The 16563-nt window shown below is 50.2% G+C and overlaps 1 protein-coding gene across 1 annotated transcript; it reads right to left on the reverse strand.

Annotated features, from left to right (window-relative positions):
* Positions 1 to 280: 280 nt before the first annotated feature.
* On the reverse strand, positions 281 to 15559 carry DELE1 (DAP3 binding cell death enhancer 1). Its single transcript, XM_054568274.1, has 13 exons — positions 15420 to 15559; positions 14662 to 14767; positions 14444 to 14567; positions 12373 to 12520; positions 11265 to 11426; positions 10927 to 11015; positions 10730 to 10826; positions 7950 to 8092; positions 6820 to 6978; positions 6636 to 6728; positions 4213 to 4375; positions 3404 to 3670; positions 281 to 2649 (listed from the first exon to the last, which is right to left on the reverse strand). Exons 1-12 carry the CDS (start codon positions 15448 to 15450, stop codon positions 3405 to 3407), a joined length of 1581 nt encoding a protein of 526 aa, XP_054424249.1. The 5' UTR covers positions 15451 to 15559; the 3' UTR covers positions 281 to 2649; position 3404.
* Positions 15560 to 16563: the final 1004 nt, after the last annotated feature.

Raw genomic sequence — 16563 nt, forward strand, 5'->3', positions numbered from 1 at the left:
GTGTTGTGATGCGGCGCTGACTCGGAGCCTGGGGGCAGCTCAGAGATTGACAGGCAGCCTCCTTGTCTGTCACCCGGCTTCAGCTCGGCAGCTCACTGACCCTGCCTCTCCTCTGGCTGAAACAGGAGTGAGATGGCGACCACCACCCTGGGGACTCTGAAGGGAACCAAATCCCAAAAAGGAGATGACGGGATGGGTGGGAAAGGAGGCTCAGTTGGGCACGGAGTGTGGAAGGAGAAAATAGGTCAGCATTTTTCAGCCCCTACTAAGTTCTGGGTGGGTACAATGTAACGGGTGGGGAGAGGAGGGAGGTGTGATCAGAAACACTCATTCAACCAATATTTTGTATTTGTTGAGCAATTATGGGGCAACAAATTAGCAAGGAGATGGCAGATAGATAGTTTGAGTATTATGGGGCGAAAGTAGCATTGGGGATAACGGGGGGGGGTGTATATCGAATCAATCCTTTAATGAATATTTAATGCACCTATGAGGTGCAGGCTAGGCTTGGAGAAGGGACAATGCATAGAATCACTCATTCATGGAATAAATATATACTGAACATTGTATTAGCACTGAAGATATAATGAGCCAAACAGCCTTGCTCCCACCCTCAGGGCTCCCTGGAAGCAGCATCTCCGCATGAGGAAACTGAGGCAGCAGAGCCTCACACAAAGGTCTCACTGCTGAGGGCACTAGGCCCTAAACCTCAGGTCACCCAGACGCCTGACCCAGGCTGGCCCTGCTGACAGGGGCCATCTCCTGGCCCTCCCACTACACTTCCTTTCAGGGCACTGACAATGAGTCATTAACAACGGAATTTTAATGGCAAAAGCACAGCAGTTCTGGGTCTTCCGATGTAGTCCATCCCCTGGGGCTGTGTGCAGACCGTGGTGGCGGAATAGCCATGGATTTTCGGTCCCTTGACAACATCTCTCTCAGGACTCTCCCATCCTTCCCTCTCCTTAAGTAGAGCTTAAAAATATCCCGCCTCCAGGCCTGCACCCCAAACTGCATCAGTACTTAATTTGTAATGATTGAGGGGGAGGGAGAGCCGTACCTGGCCATCACCGCAGGATACCCAGTGTCCCTGGACAGGATGAACTGCCCCTTGGCCCCAGGCATGGTCAGGAGAAAGCAGTAATCAGATAACCCAAAGTGACAACAGGAGGGGAAGAGGCTGGTGAGAGGGCGCCCTACGAAGGTCACGGGCAATCTGCAGGGGGCGGGCTCCGTGCTCAGCTCCACGAAGGAAGCACGCGCTCAGCCAGGCTCCTTGCTGCAGGATGTTTTGGAACCTCGAATACGCTGATGTGCATTGTGAATCTATAAAACAGGGATGTCTAGTGCAGTGCTTCCCAAACTTATTTGACCACAGAAACCTTTTTTTTTTCTTTTTTCTTTTTTTCCCCGGAGAGATTAGTGCACTGCATAGCTTAAAAGCCTGAGCTTTAACTAAAGGGCGCATTGAGCCCCTACCTGCATGGGGCCTGAGCTAAGTGCTGAGGATACTGGAATACGAAGAAGACAAGGCCCCTGCCCCAAAGTAAGGGGACAGTGAGAGGCAGGCCAGTGTGCAGGGCAGCCCTGGAAAGGCAGCAGGGGGCAGGGGAGGCACTGGAGCTAGAAGAGGCTTAGGGCTCCAGGCGTGGCAAGAAAGTGTGACAGGACCACCAGGGGTTGGGGAAAGGGGTGAGGAGCAGAGAGGGAAATGTGGACACACTCTCTCAGATCCTCCCACCTTTGCACTGTGGCTTTCCCCTCTGGAACAATCACTAAGGGTTTTGCTCCTCAGTCCTTCCCACACCTCACTCTCAACCACATCTATGCTATTGAACTTGGGCTAACATCCAAAAGCCAGGGCACAGCTATTCACAAATTCAGTAATTGGAGTCATTAGCGTTGACTCAGAAATCATTTTTTCTAAGTCTCTCTCGGAGAAGCTTTTAAGACCCTTTAAATTGGTTAATGGAAAGTTTAGAGACGAGAATGGAGCCTCGGCTTTCAGCTCCCCCAGCCCGGCTCCCTGGCTCTCCCCAGCACACTAAAGGGCAGACTGATGAGATAATCCCATATCGGTTTTATTAAACTCCCATCCATTTCTGGCACACCCTTCCCAACAGAAGCGCACACAATCCACACTCTCCTGCTCCAAGAGTCCAGGTGCTCAATCTCCATTCACTCCCTCACATCGGCAGGACGATAAAAACGCTTTCATGTAAAATTACAGTGTGAACGGTGCAAAAGAGCCCTGGGCCAGGAGTCAGGGGGCCTGGGTCCTCTCCTGGCCTGGTGACTCCTAAAGCCATGTAAACACGAGCATCACCCTGCCCGCTCTGGCCTCCGTGGACACCACGGTCTTTTCCACAGTGAAAGGGCCCCATGTCAGCCCCTCAGGACACCGCTGCCCTTGGTCTGCAGCTGCGAAAACAATGCAGTGAGTCAGGCTACTCACTGCTTGAAGGTGGCTGTGCAAAGGGACATGGCCAAAACCTGGGTTTTTACACTCTTTCCTCTTCTTTACTGCGCTGGGGTGGGCACTTAAGGTTCTTTGGAAAGGTGGGTGGGTAACTGGCCTCTTCTTTGGGGCTCAAGTTTGGTATCTCTCTGAGAACCCACAGCCTTCATCTTTAGGAGCTGACGTGAGGTCTGGAAAAAATCAAGCAGATGCATCAGGCATTTAGGCAAGAAACTCCTTACTTCCAAATCAGACAATCATGGATCCGCTGGAGGAGAACACAAGCGAACTGATTCAGCGTTCCCGATCTCAGGGGTTCATGGAACCACCCCAGGACTTCTGCCACCTCTCTGGATCTGTGCTCCCTTTATGCGATGTAACACTGTTTTCCTTAAAGCTGATTCACTATTCTTAATATCTGTGAAACTGTAACATGCTAGTCACATTTGCATATTATATATTAAATATACAACTACTAAAATAAAACATATTAATTTGAATCCCACCTAAAATCCTCTTGTGAACTACCAGAAGCACACATATCAGATGTTGGGAAAAAAATGCAGTCTAAGCTTCAGGAAACTATGGGAAGGGAGGAGGTAACTGATTTTCTCAAAGACAAAGGCTGAGGTGAGGACCAGGGTCTCTGGACATTTCAGTACAGTTTTTCACAGGTCACTGAATGAATCCTTTCTGTGCACCAACCAGAAATGCCTGTAATTGTATCCACTGCTCCTCTGTGGGGCTACCAACTGGGGTGGAGGGGGGGAGGTCAAAGTCATTTATTAGCCATGCACTTAAAAGTGCTTGAGAACCTGGCTCCCTCTGGAATTTCCACCCTGGAAAGGGATACTGACGCCCATTTTATTGCCATCCAACTTCCTCCCCAGCCTCCCTACCCCAGCACCAGTGAGAGGCATTACCAGGGACTGTGTCTGGTCTCACCTTAGCCGAAACCGAGTCTGACGAGACTTCTTTCCAAGGGGGAGGGGTGCAGGGGGATCGCCCTGCTGGGAGCTCCAGGGTGTGGGGGGATGGTCCTGCTGGGGACGCTGGCTCCGAGACGGCCACTTCTGCAGGGGAGGCCAAGGTTCCCCGTGCTCCAGGCATGTGGGAAGTGCGAGGCTCCTGCCAGCAGGGGGCTCAGGCTGCAGAGGGAAGGGCTGGAGAAGGACTTCAGTCCTGAGCTGGCCAGGTCCCGTGGCCCGGAGGCTGCAAGGAGAGGTGCGAGGAACTCTCACTCACACTGAATTCCCGGATTCCCACTCTGCAGCAAGGACTTCTTAAAGGACTCGGTCCCCCCGGTACTGTTAACGTCCACCCGTCCGGGGGGCTTGCGGGCGAGCAGGACCCTCAGGGCCCTAGAAGGGTAATTCGGGGAGCTAAGGTGACCTCGGGACGTTGTCCCTCCTGGAAAATCACCAGAGTAGCTACCATTTATTTAATACTTACTGTGTGCCAGGCTTTGTTAACCCTTTATAGTCACCTCGTTTAATCCTTACAACCACTGAATGAGTAAAGTACTACTAGGACCCACACATTCCAAGGTGAAGAAACTGAGGCTTAAAGACAATGGAGTCCAAGTTCAGTGACAGCACAGGGTTAAAACAGGTCTGTCTGACTCGAAAAGCTGTGCTCTTGCCCATCACTGGGGCAGGAAAGGACAAGGAGAACCAGAACTATTGCCATGCCTTCTCTGTCACAGGTACTAAGCTCAGGGGAGGGACCCTGCTGGCTTCAACTTGCATCTGTACCTGCTGCCTCCATGGAAGAAAAGAGGGTCCGCAGCCTCTCCTGGGCGGGCTCGTTCCCCAGAGCTGCTGACTGCTGGTAACATCTCACAGCCTCTCCCAGATTCCTCTGTACACCAAGGCCCTTCTCATAGCAAATTCCCAAGTGGTACCTGCTCTGTGAGTCCTAAAAGAGAAAACAGACACGCAGATATGCGTACATGCAGAACTGAAGAACTGAATGCTCAGGCTGGGGCAGGGGGCGTCGGACATGCTGGCGCGTTGTCACGCAGGGTCAAGGCCCAGCGCTGGCCCTCCCTGCACCCTGGATCTCATCCATAACAAGCCAGAGGCCCCGAGCCTGCCCAACACAATGGGGGACTCCACGCAGGGGGAGTCTAGCTGGAGCAATGTATAAGCGTCTCTCTGTGAGGCTGGTGCTAAAACTATGCAGAAGTGAAGGCTGCAGGAAGCACTCGACCCAGCTGTGGGAAACCTGAGAGTCAGGCCCCTACGTTATCCTGAAAGAGCCAGGAGCATGGGTGGAGGCCGGGCTTCCCAAAGGCCTGCCAGCATGTCTGCCAAGAGGGCTGCACAACGAACATTACAAAGAAAGTACTTCTCATCTGAAAGGTTAAAAGACTGACCCTTTGCCCAAGGCTCGATCCTCTCTCTCCACTCAGAGAACTATGTCCTCAGAGAGGCAGGATCAGGCTGGGTTAGCAGCCACGTCTGCACAGCCAGGCTGCCTGGCTTCCAACCTTGGCTCCGCCACCTGCCAGCACCTCAGGCACATTGGCCCGCCTCTCTGTGCCTCAGTGCCCTCATCTGTAAAGTACGCATAATAATGGCACCTATGGTATTACATTGTTGCAAGGATTAAATGTGTTAATATATAAAAAGTGCTTAGATTAGTGTTACTTTTTCATACCTTGAGTTGCCTGCATCATTTCTCTCTTCCTCTCTACTGGAATTTTTTCCATTATATTCAATCTTTCAACTTAAAAAACAAATCACTTGGTTGATTCCCAACCCTGGTCCTATTTCTCTTCTATCTTTTACAGTTAAGTTTCTGGGAGGAGCTTCTAAAACAGGCAGACCAAAGTCTATGCACTGCATGTGGTGGACTCATGGCTATACACTGGCTTAGAATACAGTACTCGATATAATTTATGAGGCCAAAAGGCCCGCCCTCCAACTGCTCAGCACAAACCCAGAAAGATAAAATCCCCAGTGGAATGGATGACTACGAGGCCTGTGCCGCACACAGCACCACCTGACAAGTGGTGCGCTTCTCCTCCTGGCCTGCTGGGTGACTAACACAGGCCAGGGTGACCCGCTTGTCCCGCACATGGATATGAGGCCCAGTCAGCCCAGGGAATGCTCTGCGGCTCTTCGAAGGAAAGACAGGCACAGAGGACAGTAACTGGTTGGTGACACCAGTCCGTTTCAATGGCTACTACAGATACTCTGCCCAACACAGAGTGAAAAGGGGCAAGTGTTCTGATGCCCAAGAGTTCAACACAAGCTATCAGCGTGTTTGGCCAGAAAACAAAGAGAGGCTGCAGTCCCCATGCAGGGAAACCCTGGTCCCCGCACACTGCCCGCATTCATCCAGTGCTCCTGGGCCTTCAAGATGCAACTCAAAAAATATACTGGTCAAATACACTTGAGGAACACAGCAAACCACAGGAGGTTCTTGCTGATTCACGGTGACCGAAAGCTCTGAGGTTTCCTACATTAAAGATACCCGTTTAACTTAGTATTTCCCCAAGCCAACTGACCCTTTCCTCCCTCATATTACTGATAAGCATCCCATGAAATGAATGCTCCGTGGAACAAGTCCTGGATCATTCTGCCTAGATGACAATGCCCCCAGTTCACAGACAACTAGACACGCCCCCTCCCACCGCAACTGCTTCGGGTCTTCACTTCATGTGTCTTCTAGGCTCACTGTACTACAGTAAGTATAACGATGCACCTTTTGTGTGTACAAGTGACAAAGTGCTTTCACAACCTATTATCTTAGTCACATTTTGATCCTGACAACAACCCTGTGAAGTAGTAGACAGGCAGGCATTATTATCCCAATTTTAGATACACAGGAACAGGTGTGGATCAACAACTGCCCGGCTCAGCAGTGTCCTGGTTAATGTTTAACACCTGGCTCGCCAGGGGAACAAGCCCTGCTCTGTAGCATTTAGCAATTTCTATGGTGCAAATACTCCTACCACAGTTGGTCTTACACCACCAATAGCTCTGTCAGGCCGGTTCGAGCCAGCTCCAGCACACCTCTGGACCCCCATAAAGGTCACCCGGGAAGTCAGCGAGAGTCAAGGCTTAAACCTGGCCCAATATTCCTATCAAAAGAACTCAGTGCCAGTTCCGGAGTCCCTTCCTTTCTCAGAGTTGATGCCCAATCTGCCTGGATACCGGAGACCACATACCCCATTGCTGGCTGCAAGCCAAAGATATTTCACGGCTCTCTGCTCATTCAGGTACGGCTCCTTGGTGAAAAGCACCCCGAGGAAAGCTTGGGCCTGTGGTCAAGAGGAAAGAAAAACATATCTGGGTCACTGCCAGGCCCCATGTGCCCAGGAGAGACCCCTCACCCCCGACCATGACGCACACCTCTCTCAAGCCTGCGTCTGCAGCCTGCTTCAACATGGACACTGCCCTCTGCCGCTCAGCGTCCCACGAGGAGGCTGCGTCTTGTAGCAGGCACCTGGCATAGCGGTACTGAGCCAGGCTGTGGCCCTGGCTGGCAGCCAGCTGGTAGCACAGCACTGCCTGGGGCAAAGGGAGAAACACCGTCAACTGGTGACTCTGGCAGCCAGCTTTTCCTTTGAGTGAAATTTTTTAAAAGTATTTAATTAAATAATACATAATCATTATAGATTGGTAAGAAAATGCAGGTAAGCCAAAAAATTTCAAATACAGATAAAACGAAAAATAGAAACATACAATGCCAAGAAATCCTGCCTCCTAAAGATCATTGTTAACATTTTAGTGTATAACCTTACAAATTTCTTCATATACATATTCACATATATACACATATATTATATATCTTTATACACACATAAATATGTACATGTGTATAGGGGAGAGAACTATACTCACTATTTTGTGACCTATTTTTTTCATATAACAATACAGCTCTAGCACACTATTTTTAAGGCCCACATAGATGTTATTAACCAATTCTCTATTGAGGAAACACAGGTTGCTTCCCTTTGCCATCATATACAATTTTAAGAAATACATTCTTATATGTAACATCTTTGTGCTCTTAGCCTCTTTTATAATTAATTAGCCCACTCAGGACATTCTAGGCCCTGAAGATACAGCTGCAAAGAAGAAAGACAAGGGCCCTGGCCTGCCTGTGCTTAGAGTCGAAATTCCTAGAAGAGCTGCTGCTGCTTCTTTTTTTTAAGATTTTATTTATTTTTTCAGAGGGAGGGGAAGGAAAGGAGAAACATCGAGATGGGTTGTCTCTCACAGGCCCCCAGCTGGGGACCTGGCCCGGAACCCAGGCATGTGCCCTGACCAGGAATCAAACGTGAGACCTTTTGTTTTATAGGCCGGTGCTCAACCCACTGAGCAACACCAGTCAGAGCATTAAGAGCTTTTAAAGTGTTTCCCTCACAGCTGCAAGTGAGACTGGGCTTTCCCAAGCCCCGCCCGCTGCTCACTCGGGAAGACACTCTGGGCTTGCAGCACAGGGGATGGGTGTGGGGGCAGGGGAGGAGGTGCGGCACCTTGTCGAGGTCCCTGGGGGTGCCTCTGCCATACTCATGACATAAGCCCTCGTTGTACTGTGCTTTGCTGTAGCCGTGTTCTGCGCCTTTCTGGAAGTAGGAAAAGGCCGCCACGTAGTCCCCATTCCTCATGTTCTCTGTCCCTGTAAGAAGGCACAGGGTGTAAACACTCCCAGCTTCCTCTGGAAACTTCCCTACATCTGCAGCCAGGTACCCACAGGCTTCCTCCTTTCTTTTTTTTGTGCTGGACAATTTGCGTGTATCTCCATCCTCTGAATATTTCACTGGCTTGCCATACGTATCAGTGGGTTCTGCCCTAGTCTATACCATCCTCCTCTTGGTAGTAATGTCCTGACTTCCCCTTGAGAACAGCCCTTTCCCCAGAGCTGTCAATCAATGTGCCTCCTCTTTTCCCAGCCAATGAGACCCTCCCCTCGGGAATCTGACTCTTGATCTCCTTTCCACGGGAGAGAAAACAGCTTTTGCAGGTTTATTCTGAGGACAGCACTATCAGTTACTGCACCCTGGGTCCCTGGGACTTCCCTGACTCCTGCCCTTCCCGAAGCTTGGCAGGTCAACAGATCCCAATAGATTCCTTCTGTGTTTAAGTTAGCCAGACTGGATTCAGGCTGCTTGTAACCAACACAACCTGACACAGCTGATACCGTTGATGCTGCTTTATGAAGACACTGTGAGAGGTAATATGAGAAAAAGACTTGAACTCAGGTGTGTCTAACTCCAAAGCCCATATTCTTTGAACTTCCAAACAAAAAGGAAAATAGGAGAGGGGCTAGGAACAGCCAGTTCTCAACTCCAGGCCTTTGCCAAGCTGTTTCTTCTACCTGGCACATCTTTTCTGCCTCCACCATCAGACCTTCACATCCTGTTTCTGCCTGAGAACCTGCAGACCACACTCGGGCTTTAAACACTTTTTTTTTTTTTTGGCATTTACTTAATACACAAGCCTTTTTCTAAGAACTAAACTGTTTCAAGAGTGCAAGCCCTTTCTCCTCAATTAGACTGTAAAATCCTGGAGGCAGAAGCAGAAAAAGAATATAGAAGAAATGACTTTACATAGCGAGAAAGCTCTATAGAAATGCAAAATACGGTTATGGCTTATGCTCCTTTTGTGTTCTGTCACAGTGCTTAGCACTTGCTGAATAAATGAATATATGAATGAAGGAATGGGCAAGAAAATTCTCAGAAGAGACTATCTGCACATCTAAATCACAAAAAGCTAATAAGGTAGAAGCCAGGTTGTATTCAGGCAGCAGGAACTAAAGTCGCCTCCCTGCTGTCTGAAAACTCTCCGTCCTGATTCGCAGAGCCCTCTCGTCCTTGAGGAGAAGACCGAAAGGGCACAAGATCCCACCCTGTCCCGCTTCCCCACACTGGCTGTCAGCACCCCCTCATCCATCTATTCTTCTCAGTCTCCTCTGCCTCTAACCTAGACCAAACCACCACCACATTTTGCTTAGTCATCAGTAACAACTCAGCCCAGTCTCCTGTTCCCTCTGTGGAACCCCTATAATTCATACCTGTCCCCTCAATGGCCAGAGAGATCTTGAAGAAAGTAAATCAGATAGTGTGACTGCTCCTCTTCCTGCTCCAGTGTAAAGCCCTCTAATGGCTTCCTGCCTCACTTAGAACATCCACTGTACCATGGCTCAGAAAACCTCACCATCTGGCTTCTGCCTGTTCTCTGACTTCACTCTCCCAGTGATCTCCAAGCTCCACACACACTTACCTTTCTTCTGTTCCTCTAACACCCTGCCTCAGGACCTTTGCACCTGCTGTTCCCGCTACTTGAAAAGCTCTTTCTCCAGATGGAAACAAGACTGGCTTATTCTTGTTAATCAGGTCTTAGCTCAAGGATCGTCCCATCCACAAGGCCTTTTAAATCAAAAGTTGTTTCTGTTTAACTTTCTCCATAACAGTTCCCACCATCTGAAATTCTCTTTGCCAATTTATTGTTTTTCTCTCCCTCAGCTCACACGTTAGTTCCATGAGTAAAGACTTTGTCTTTGGAACACTATATCCCCAACACCTAAAATAGGGCTGAGCAAAAGGTGAGAGCTCAATAAATTTGTTCTGAATGAATCCCAGCCTTTCACCCACCTGCTCACTAAACTCTAATAGACGCTGCTAGGAGCATGAGTCTCCACATTAGAAGGCCTGAAACTTAACCAGGACGAGTAGTGGAGGGCCATCTGGAGTCTCCAGATGTGGGTGAGAAGTTCCTGTTGGTGCCCTTGAGAGCCTGTTACAAACCTGATCTTGCCTGTGTGTGACAGAGAATGCAAGAGGGCCTCCAAGATTTACTTTCTCCTTCTTACATAGTAACAGAATTTTCACATAGGCACACGGTCATTCATCTAAAGACTACATTTCCCACCCTCCTCTGCAACCAGGAGCGGCCGTAGGTCCACATTCTGGATGAAGATTTGTGCAACTTCTAGGTGATGTCCTTAAAGGGAAGGAATGGCCCTTTAGCTTTCCCACCTCTCCCCTTCAGCTGCCTAGAGTGCGGATATGAGGGCAGGAGTTAAAACAGCCAAACAGGACCTCAAGGTGGGAGCCAGTGTTAAGAATGGCAGGAAGGTTTGAATGAGAATGGGTCCCCAACACCACTGTGCCACCATGCTAGATTTGTCCACCTACTTGAGAGAAAATAAACTATCTCTGGTTTGAATCACTCCCTACCCTGACTCTATTTGACCTTTTCCATACCCCTTCCATTCTCCCATCTGCCTGCCTTGAGGCAGGGCCCACACATTTACCCAGGAAGTTGTAAGCGATGGAAACACTGAGTTGGAAGAGCTGCTGAAGAGAAGTCACAGCCTCCTCCAGAGAAAGCGTTTTTGACTTATCTTGTTCCTGGGGAAGAAATATAAAGACTCATCATGGGACGGTTCACTGGAATTCCATCTGCCCAGGGCAATGTTATAAAGATCCAGGTGGCCAATCTGGACAATACCTGCTTTTCACCAGTGGGGTGAGGCTGTGCTGGTTTTGCCTTGGAGTTGAAGCTACTGCTGGCATACAGGAAGCCGGTCTCACTGGGATCTGCAGGGAAATGGCCAACACCCAGCCAGGGCACAGGAGAAAGTGTTATTTCTCATTCTCCCCCACTTTCCCAGTCTCCCAGCTCTCCATCCAGCACCACTGGGAGGAACTGCAATAATTCTGAACTACCCCCGGAAGCATGGGCCTCAGAGGAATGACAAGCTCCTTACCTGGCACATCCAGCAAGAAGTGTTCGCTCCCCACCCTCCCACCGCTGCCTTCTGTTGATTCTGGGAGGTGGGGACATACCTTCCTCAGAGAGATCCTGCAGACCAGCTGTCCTCAAGGAGCCGTGTGAGGAGCGGCTCTGGGGCTGAGTGGAGGGTTCCTCCTGGCCCAGTCTGGGTTCCCTGAGGCCAGGGTGCCTGGGAGCTGGGCTGTCCGCCCCGGGGAGAATGTGCCTCCGCAGCGCTGGAAAGAGCCAGCAACAGCAGTCACATGAGAAGGGGATCGGGACAGCCTGCTCAGGCTTGATTGAGTCCTCCCTGATGTTTTGGGGGCCAAAGAAGAATTTGGAAACTCCTGTGACAACTCTTCCACACCCCTCCTCCTCCATCTCCTTCGCTGGCTTCCCTCTGCAGGGGTTTAGAGGGGACCACATTTACGCTCACCGCCTGCCCTAAGCATTAGTCACTCTTCTGCATGAAGCAGTATCTGCTTTATTTACTCACTGTTGTAGCCCCAGCACCTAACACTTTGATGGTAATATTAATTAGTAATGATTGTATCATAACAAAAAGGACAAGAACTTAAACTAATACTTACAGAGTACTTTCTATGTGCCAGACACATACGTCCTTGACATATATTAATTCATTTAGTCCTCCCAAGAAACCTATGAGGTGGGGTTTATTATTACCCCATTTTACAGTTGAAGAAACTGAGGCATAGGGAAGTTTAAAGAGACTCATCCAGGGACACAAGGCTAGTATACAGCAGCTCTGGGGCTTGAACCCCAACAGAGTGACTCCAGAGCTTTAACCAATCAGCTCATTGCCTCTGTACCATGGCACATAGTAGCTCCTCAAGAGTCATTTATCAATGAATGACTGAACAGAGAATGAACTAACTGGCTGAGGGGTAGGCAGGAAGCCACACCCAGGATCTAAAGTATCCTGCATCCCTGTGGGGCTCCCTCCATGAAAGGTGATGGGAGGACATGGGAGGACGTTGAAGGGTTGGTGTGGCCCACACCCTGGGTGGGTGGCACTTCCTCACATTCCCCTTCCTCGGGCTTCAGATAGGAAAGGCAAGGAGCTGCTGCAGACGGTTCTTTTCCAGAGGTGTGTCCGGAGATGCTTCCTGGTCCAGAGACATGCCCAGCCCAGCCCTCCTATCCCGGGGACTGAGAACTCACAGGAGCATGGATGCCACAAGGGAGATGAGAGGAAACAGTCCAGGGGACTGCACCAAGAGCTGCGCTCTGCTCGCCGAGGTCGTGTTGGCAGGGACACCTGGAAGTGGATCTGCCTCGCCAGCTGCAGGGCCAGCACAGCCAGAGTGCCCTGGGAAAGACAGCACGTCAGGCACGCAGCGCTCCACCGGCCAGCTCCTACAGCCTCTGCCTTCAGCTCAAACATCGCTTCTAGAAGCCTTTCCTGACTCCTGGTTGGGCCAGATCCTCCACTCCATACCCTCACACTCTGGAACTCTGATCACAGTGGTACTTAAGTAATCGTCTCTACAATTATTTCATTAAGGTCTGACTCTCCTGTTAGTCTTAAAGCACAATGAGGGCAGGAACCATGTTTGTTTTTCACACTAATGTATCCCTGGCACCCAGAAGAGTGCTAAAATACACACCCTGAATAAACACATATGTGAGTTACTGAATATGTCATCTACGCGGGCAAAAAGATAATGTGGTAAGTTGGGGCTTTGCCACAAATGTAGCAATAGGTCAGAGTTCCCCACAAGGCTCACTCTCTTCCTCGAACCTAGCAGAACTCCTCCCTTCCCCCCGACCCTGACCAAGCCACCCCACCACACCCACATGCACAGGTACAGGCTTACTGAAGGTGTCTTTTCTTCAACAGGTCTGCAGAACACCTAAGCTAGCTCCTAGCCCAGTGACTGCTTGGTTTTCCCTGTCCCTTCCTGTTGCAAAGTGCACTGGGTTCAATGACAAACAAGACAGACACAGTTTCAGCCCTTGTGGAGTTTTATATCTTCGCTGAGGAAGACAAAAATCCATAGTACACGGAGAAATAAATACAATAACTACAAGTCATGCTAAATGCCAAAAAGAATACAAATCAGAGTTTGCATGGAATGTAAGGAGGAGGCTTGACAAGACGAGGAATCAGGGAAACCCTCTCTAGTAGGATGATGTGTGAGCTGAGGCCAGCTCCCTGGGGACAGCTTGTGCTCAGGCCCTTTTGCATGGGCAGTCGGGACAGAGAAGAAGGATGGCATCGAGGCCCCTGGGATCCAGGTCTGGTTTCCAAAAGGACTCGCTGTGGGATTGCCCTAGGGTCTGGATCTTGGACAAAACGGGAAAATGCTCTCCTCTCCAAGGTGTGTTAAGCCTCTAGTCTACAGCTCCTGAGACAGAAGTGCCCCTATCACGGTGACACCCCACAGGCTCAGCTCTCCTGTTGGCACCCATTTACAGATGAGACAACTGAGACTCAGAGAGGTCAAGTCGCTTGCCCAAGTACGTAGCATAGAAGTGATGGAGGTGAGATGTGACAGACACCAGAGTGATGTGTGTGCCAACTTCATCCAGAATACCTTATAAGCACAACAGGTATTCTTATAAGAATACCTTATGAGGCAAAGATTCTGCTCTATTAGATTGAACATCTGACTGTATATATAGATCAAATTCTGCAAATATTTAATGTGCAACTATTATGGGGTCAGGTTCTGTACTAGGTGCTTTTACAAGCCACACTCAGTGCAGCAACGAAGCTATAGAGCGTGGAAGGTAAGAGTATGAGCTTCAGAGTAAAATCTGGCTCCTCAACTCAAGAGCTGTTGACCTTAAGCATGTCACCTAAAGTTTCAAAGCCTAAGTTTCCTCATCTATAAAGTGGAAATATTTCCCTTATAAGACTTTGGTAGGGATTACAGAAGATAATGTACTTTACATTAACAAATAAAATATTAGCTATTTAGCACTATTTATTGTAAGCTCCATGAAGGCAAAAATCATATCTACCTTGTTCTTTGCTATTTCCCTGGTGCCTAGCAAAAATGCCTGGCTCAGAGGGGTGTTAAATAAACGTTTACTGAATAAAAGGAATACATGGAGGGCAGGGGATGGGAAGTGGCTCTATCTCCTTAAATATGCTCCAATGCCATAGGTCACTCAAAATTTGAGGGTGGGTGCAATGATGCCCTAGCTCTTGTTTCTAGACTCTACTTTCATGCAGGATCATTCTTATCCACAATGAAGATCAAGGACAGGGCTGAGTAAGCCTTACCCAAGATACGGCATCCCACAAAGTGTTCGGGGAGACACGGCCAGACATCCACTGGAAGGCATCCTTCCATCCATGAGACCTTGGACCCCTGCTTGTGCCTGGACCTGGACCATGGGGGCCTGACCTAGATGATATAATACAGGCCATTAAGTTCTGTGCCAAGTAGTGGGGGAGAGGGGGGCCAGAAAGGAGACAGGTGACAGATGGCAGTATCTTACCTGTCAGAGCTTGGCACAGAGACCAGCAGGGTTGAGGAGGTAGCCTGATACCCATCTGGGCTGGTGGACTTGGGGGTGAGGCCAGGTCCTAGCAGACGGGGAAGAGCTGTGCAGAGCAACAAAAATCAGTCACCTTGACATAAACAGGATTGAGGTAAAGACAGTCCCATCAGTCTTCCCCTGACACTTGACAGAGCCCCACCTCAGGGACCCAGGAATCTCTGCCATCTGACTCTGCAGAGGTTCTTAACACGTGGGAATCTTTTGCCTATTACAGATTCTAGGGTGCCAACCCAGAACCAATAAACCGGGATAGTTCCGGGTGGAGCATCTCTATTTCGAAAAAAGCTGCCTAGGCGATTCTGATCCCTCGTAGGGCTAACCATCACTGTTCTAAAATGAATAACCAGGCATTTAGAGACAAACCCCAGTTCAATATTTGAAGCACTTTGTCTCTAAATCCCGCTTCTTTTCATTGTCACTGCCTACTCCATCGGCTCCACTCTTTCATTGACTCCACCCACCAGCTCCTGTTATTTGGCCCCTCCCCCTTGCAATAAACTACCCTCTTCCCATTAGCGCCCCCACACCTCTAATTCCAACGGCCCGTCTGCTGGTGTATAGCCCCGCCCCTTTAGGACCCGCCTTTCCCTCAGCTCTAACTCCGCGCACCAAGGCCTCGGCTCTTTCCTTCCGCCCGCCCCCTCCTCCAATTCTGTCTCCGCTGCCTCTAGACGCGCGGCTCGAACGCCCCTCACTTCGGCTTAGGAGTCCCGAAAGGCGCCACATGTCCTCGCTAACACCATAGAGGCTCGCAGCCAAAAGAGCGAGGCCAAACCACGGGAGAGCGGCTAGAGCGACCGCTGTGGCGCCCTCCGGATGGGCGAACCGCAAGGCCCCTCTCGGCCAGCCAATTAGGAAGGAGCTCTGCCGGAAGAACGGCGCTCCGCGAAAGGAAGTGGGGGTGTGGGCCTGTTTTGGGCCAGCGGGAGGTGAACTGCGGCAAGGGCGAGAACTGCGGAGACGGTGCAGAGGCCGGGTGATCGCAGGTGGCGAAGCGGAACCGCCTGAGAAGCGGGGCTAGAGTGGCCTCGGTGGCGCAAGAGGACCTAACGGACACAGTGGGGAAGCGGCAGGGGAAGTCTTCCCCGGGTCCCGATTATGGAGGAGGTGGGAGTAACGACACCCATTGGGCGGAGGAGAGGAGCCTTAGGATCCCACGAAGGAATTCCGTAGGCCGGCTTCTGCTTGGGAGGTGGGCCTGGGCTGCCTCCCTAGGCAATGAAGAACTGTACAGACAGGGTTCGGATTCTGGGATTGCAGCTCCGCTCAGCTTTTGTTTCACCGTGTAGCCGCTGGCCAGCCCGTCCACTGTCTGGGCCTGAGTCTGCGTCATGAGAGGGTCAGATAGAGTGATGTTGACTGGTCTTAACTGGTTTGGAGGCAGGATAGTAAGAACCTAGGAAAATTTCAGCAAATGGAATGGGAAAACTGAGACAGACAGCTGAACTGGCAGAGCAATTTATAGCTAGCTAAGAAGTCACAGGGTGGAAAGCCCTGGGTGCCTAGCAACTGGCAAAACTGGTGCTGGACCTCTCCCAGGATGGCCTTTCCTCCCCTGGCATATCACTGCTCGTAGGGTTTAGATGCCCTGACCTTTCATATGGCTGGTGTTTGGGGTGCTCTGACCTTTCCTCCCTAGAGATAAAAATCTCCAGGCCCAGAAAAGCAGCAAAACCAGGTGGATGACACTGGGACCTCACTAGCACTGACCAGTCAGTGCAGACCGTGACCCTGAAAAGATACACCTGGAAAAGCTGAAGAACATTGTACTGAGATCCTTCCCTGAGATGGCCCCTAAAATCTCTGCCTTTAGAAAGCAGGTAAAACCCCACAAGACAA

This window comes from Pteronotus mesoamericanus, unplaced genomic scaffold, assembly GCF_021234165.1.
Source record: "Pteronotus mesoamericanus isolate MK-2021 breed Mesoamerican mustached bat unplaced genomic scaffold, CSHL_Meso_final contig_2, whole genome shotgun sequence".
Classification (NCBI taxonomy): Eukaryota; Metazoa; Chordata; class Mammalia; order Chiroptera; family Mormoopidae; genus Pteronotus; species Pteronotus mesoamericanus.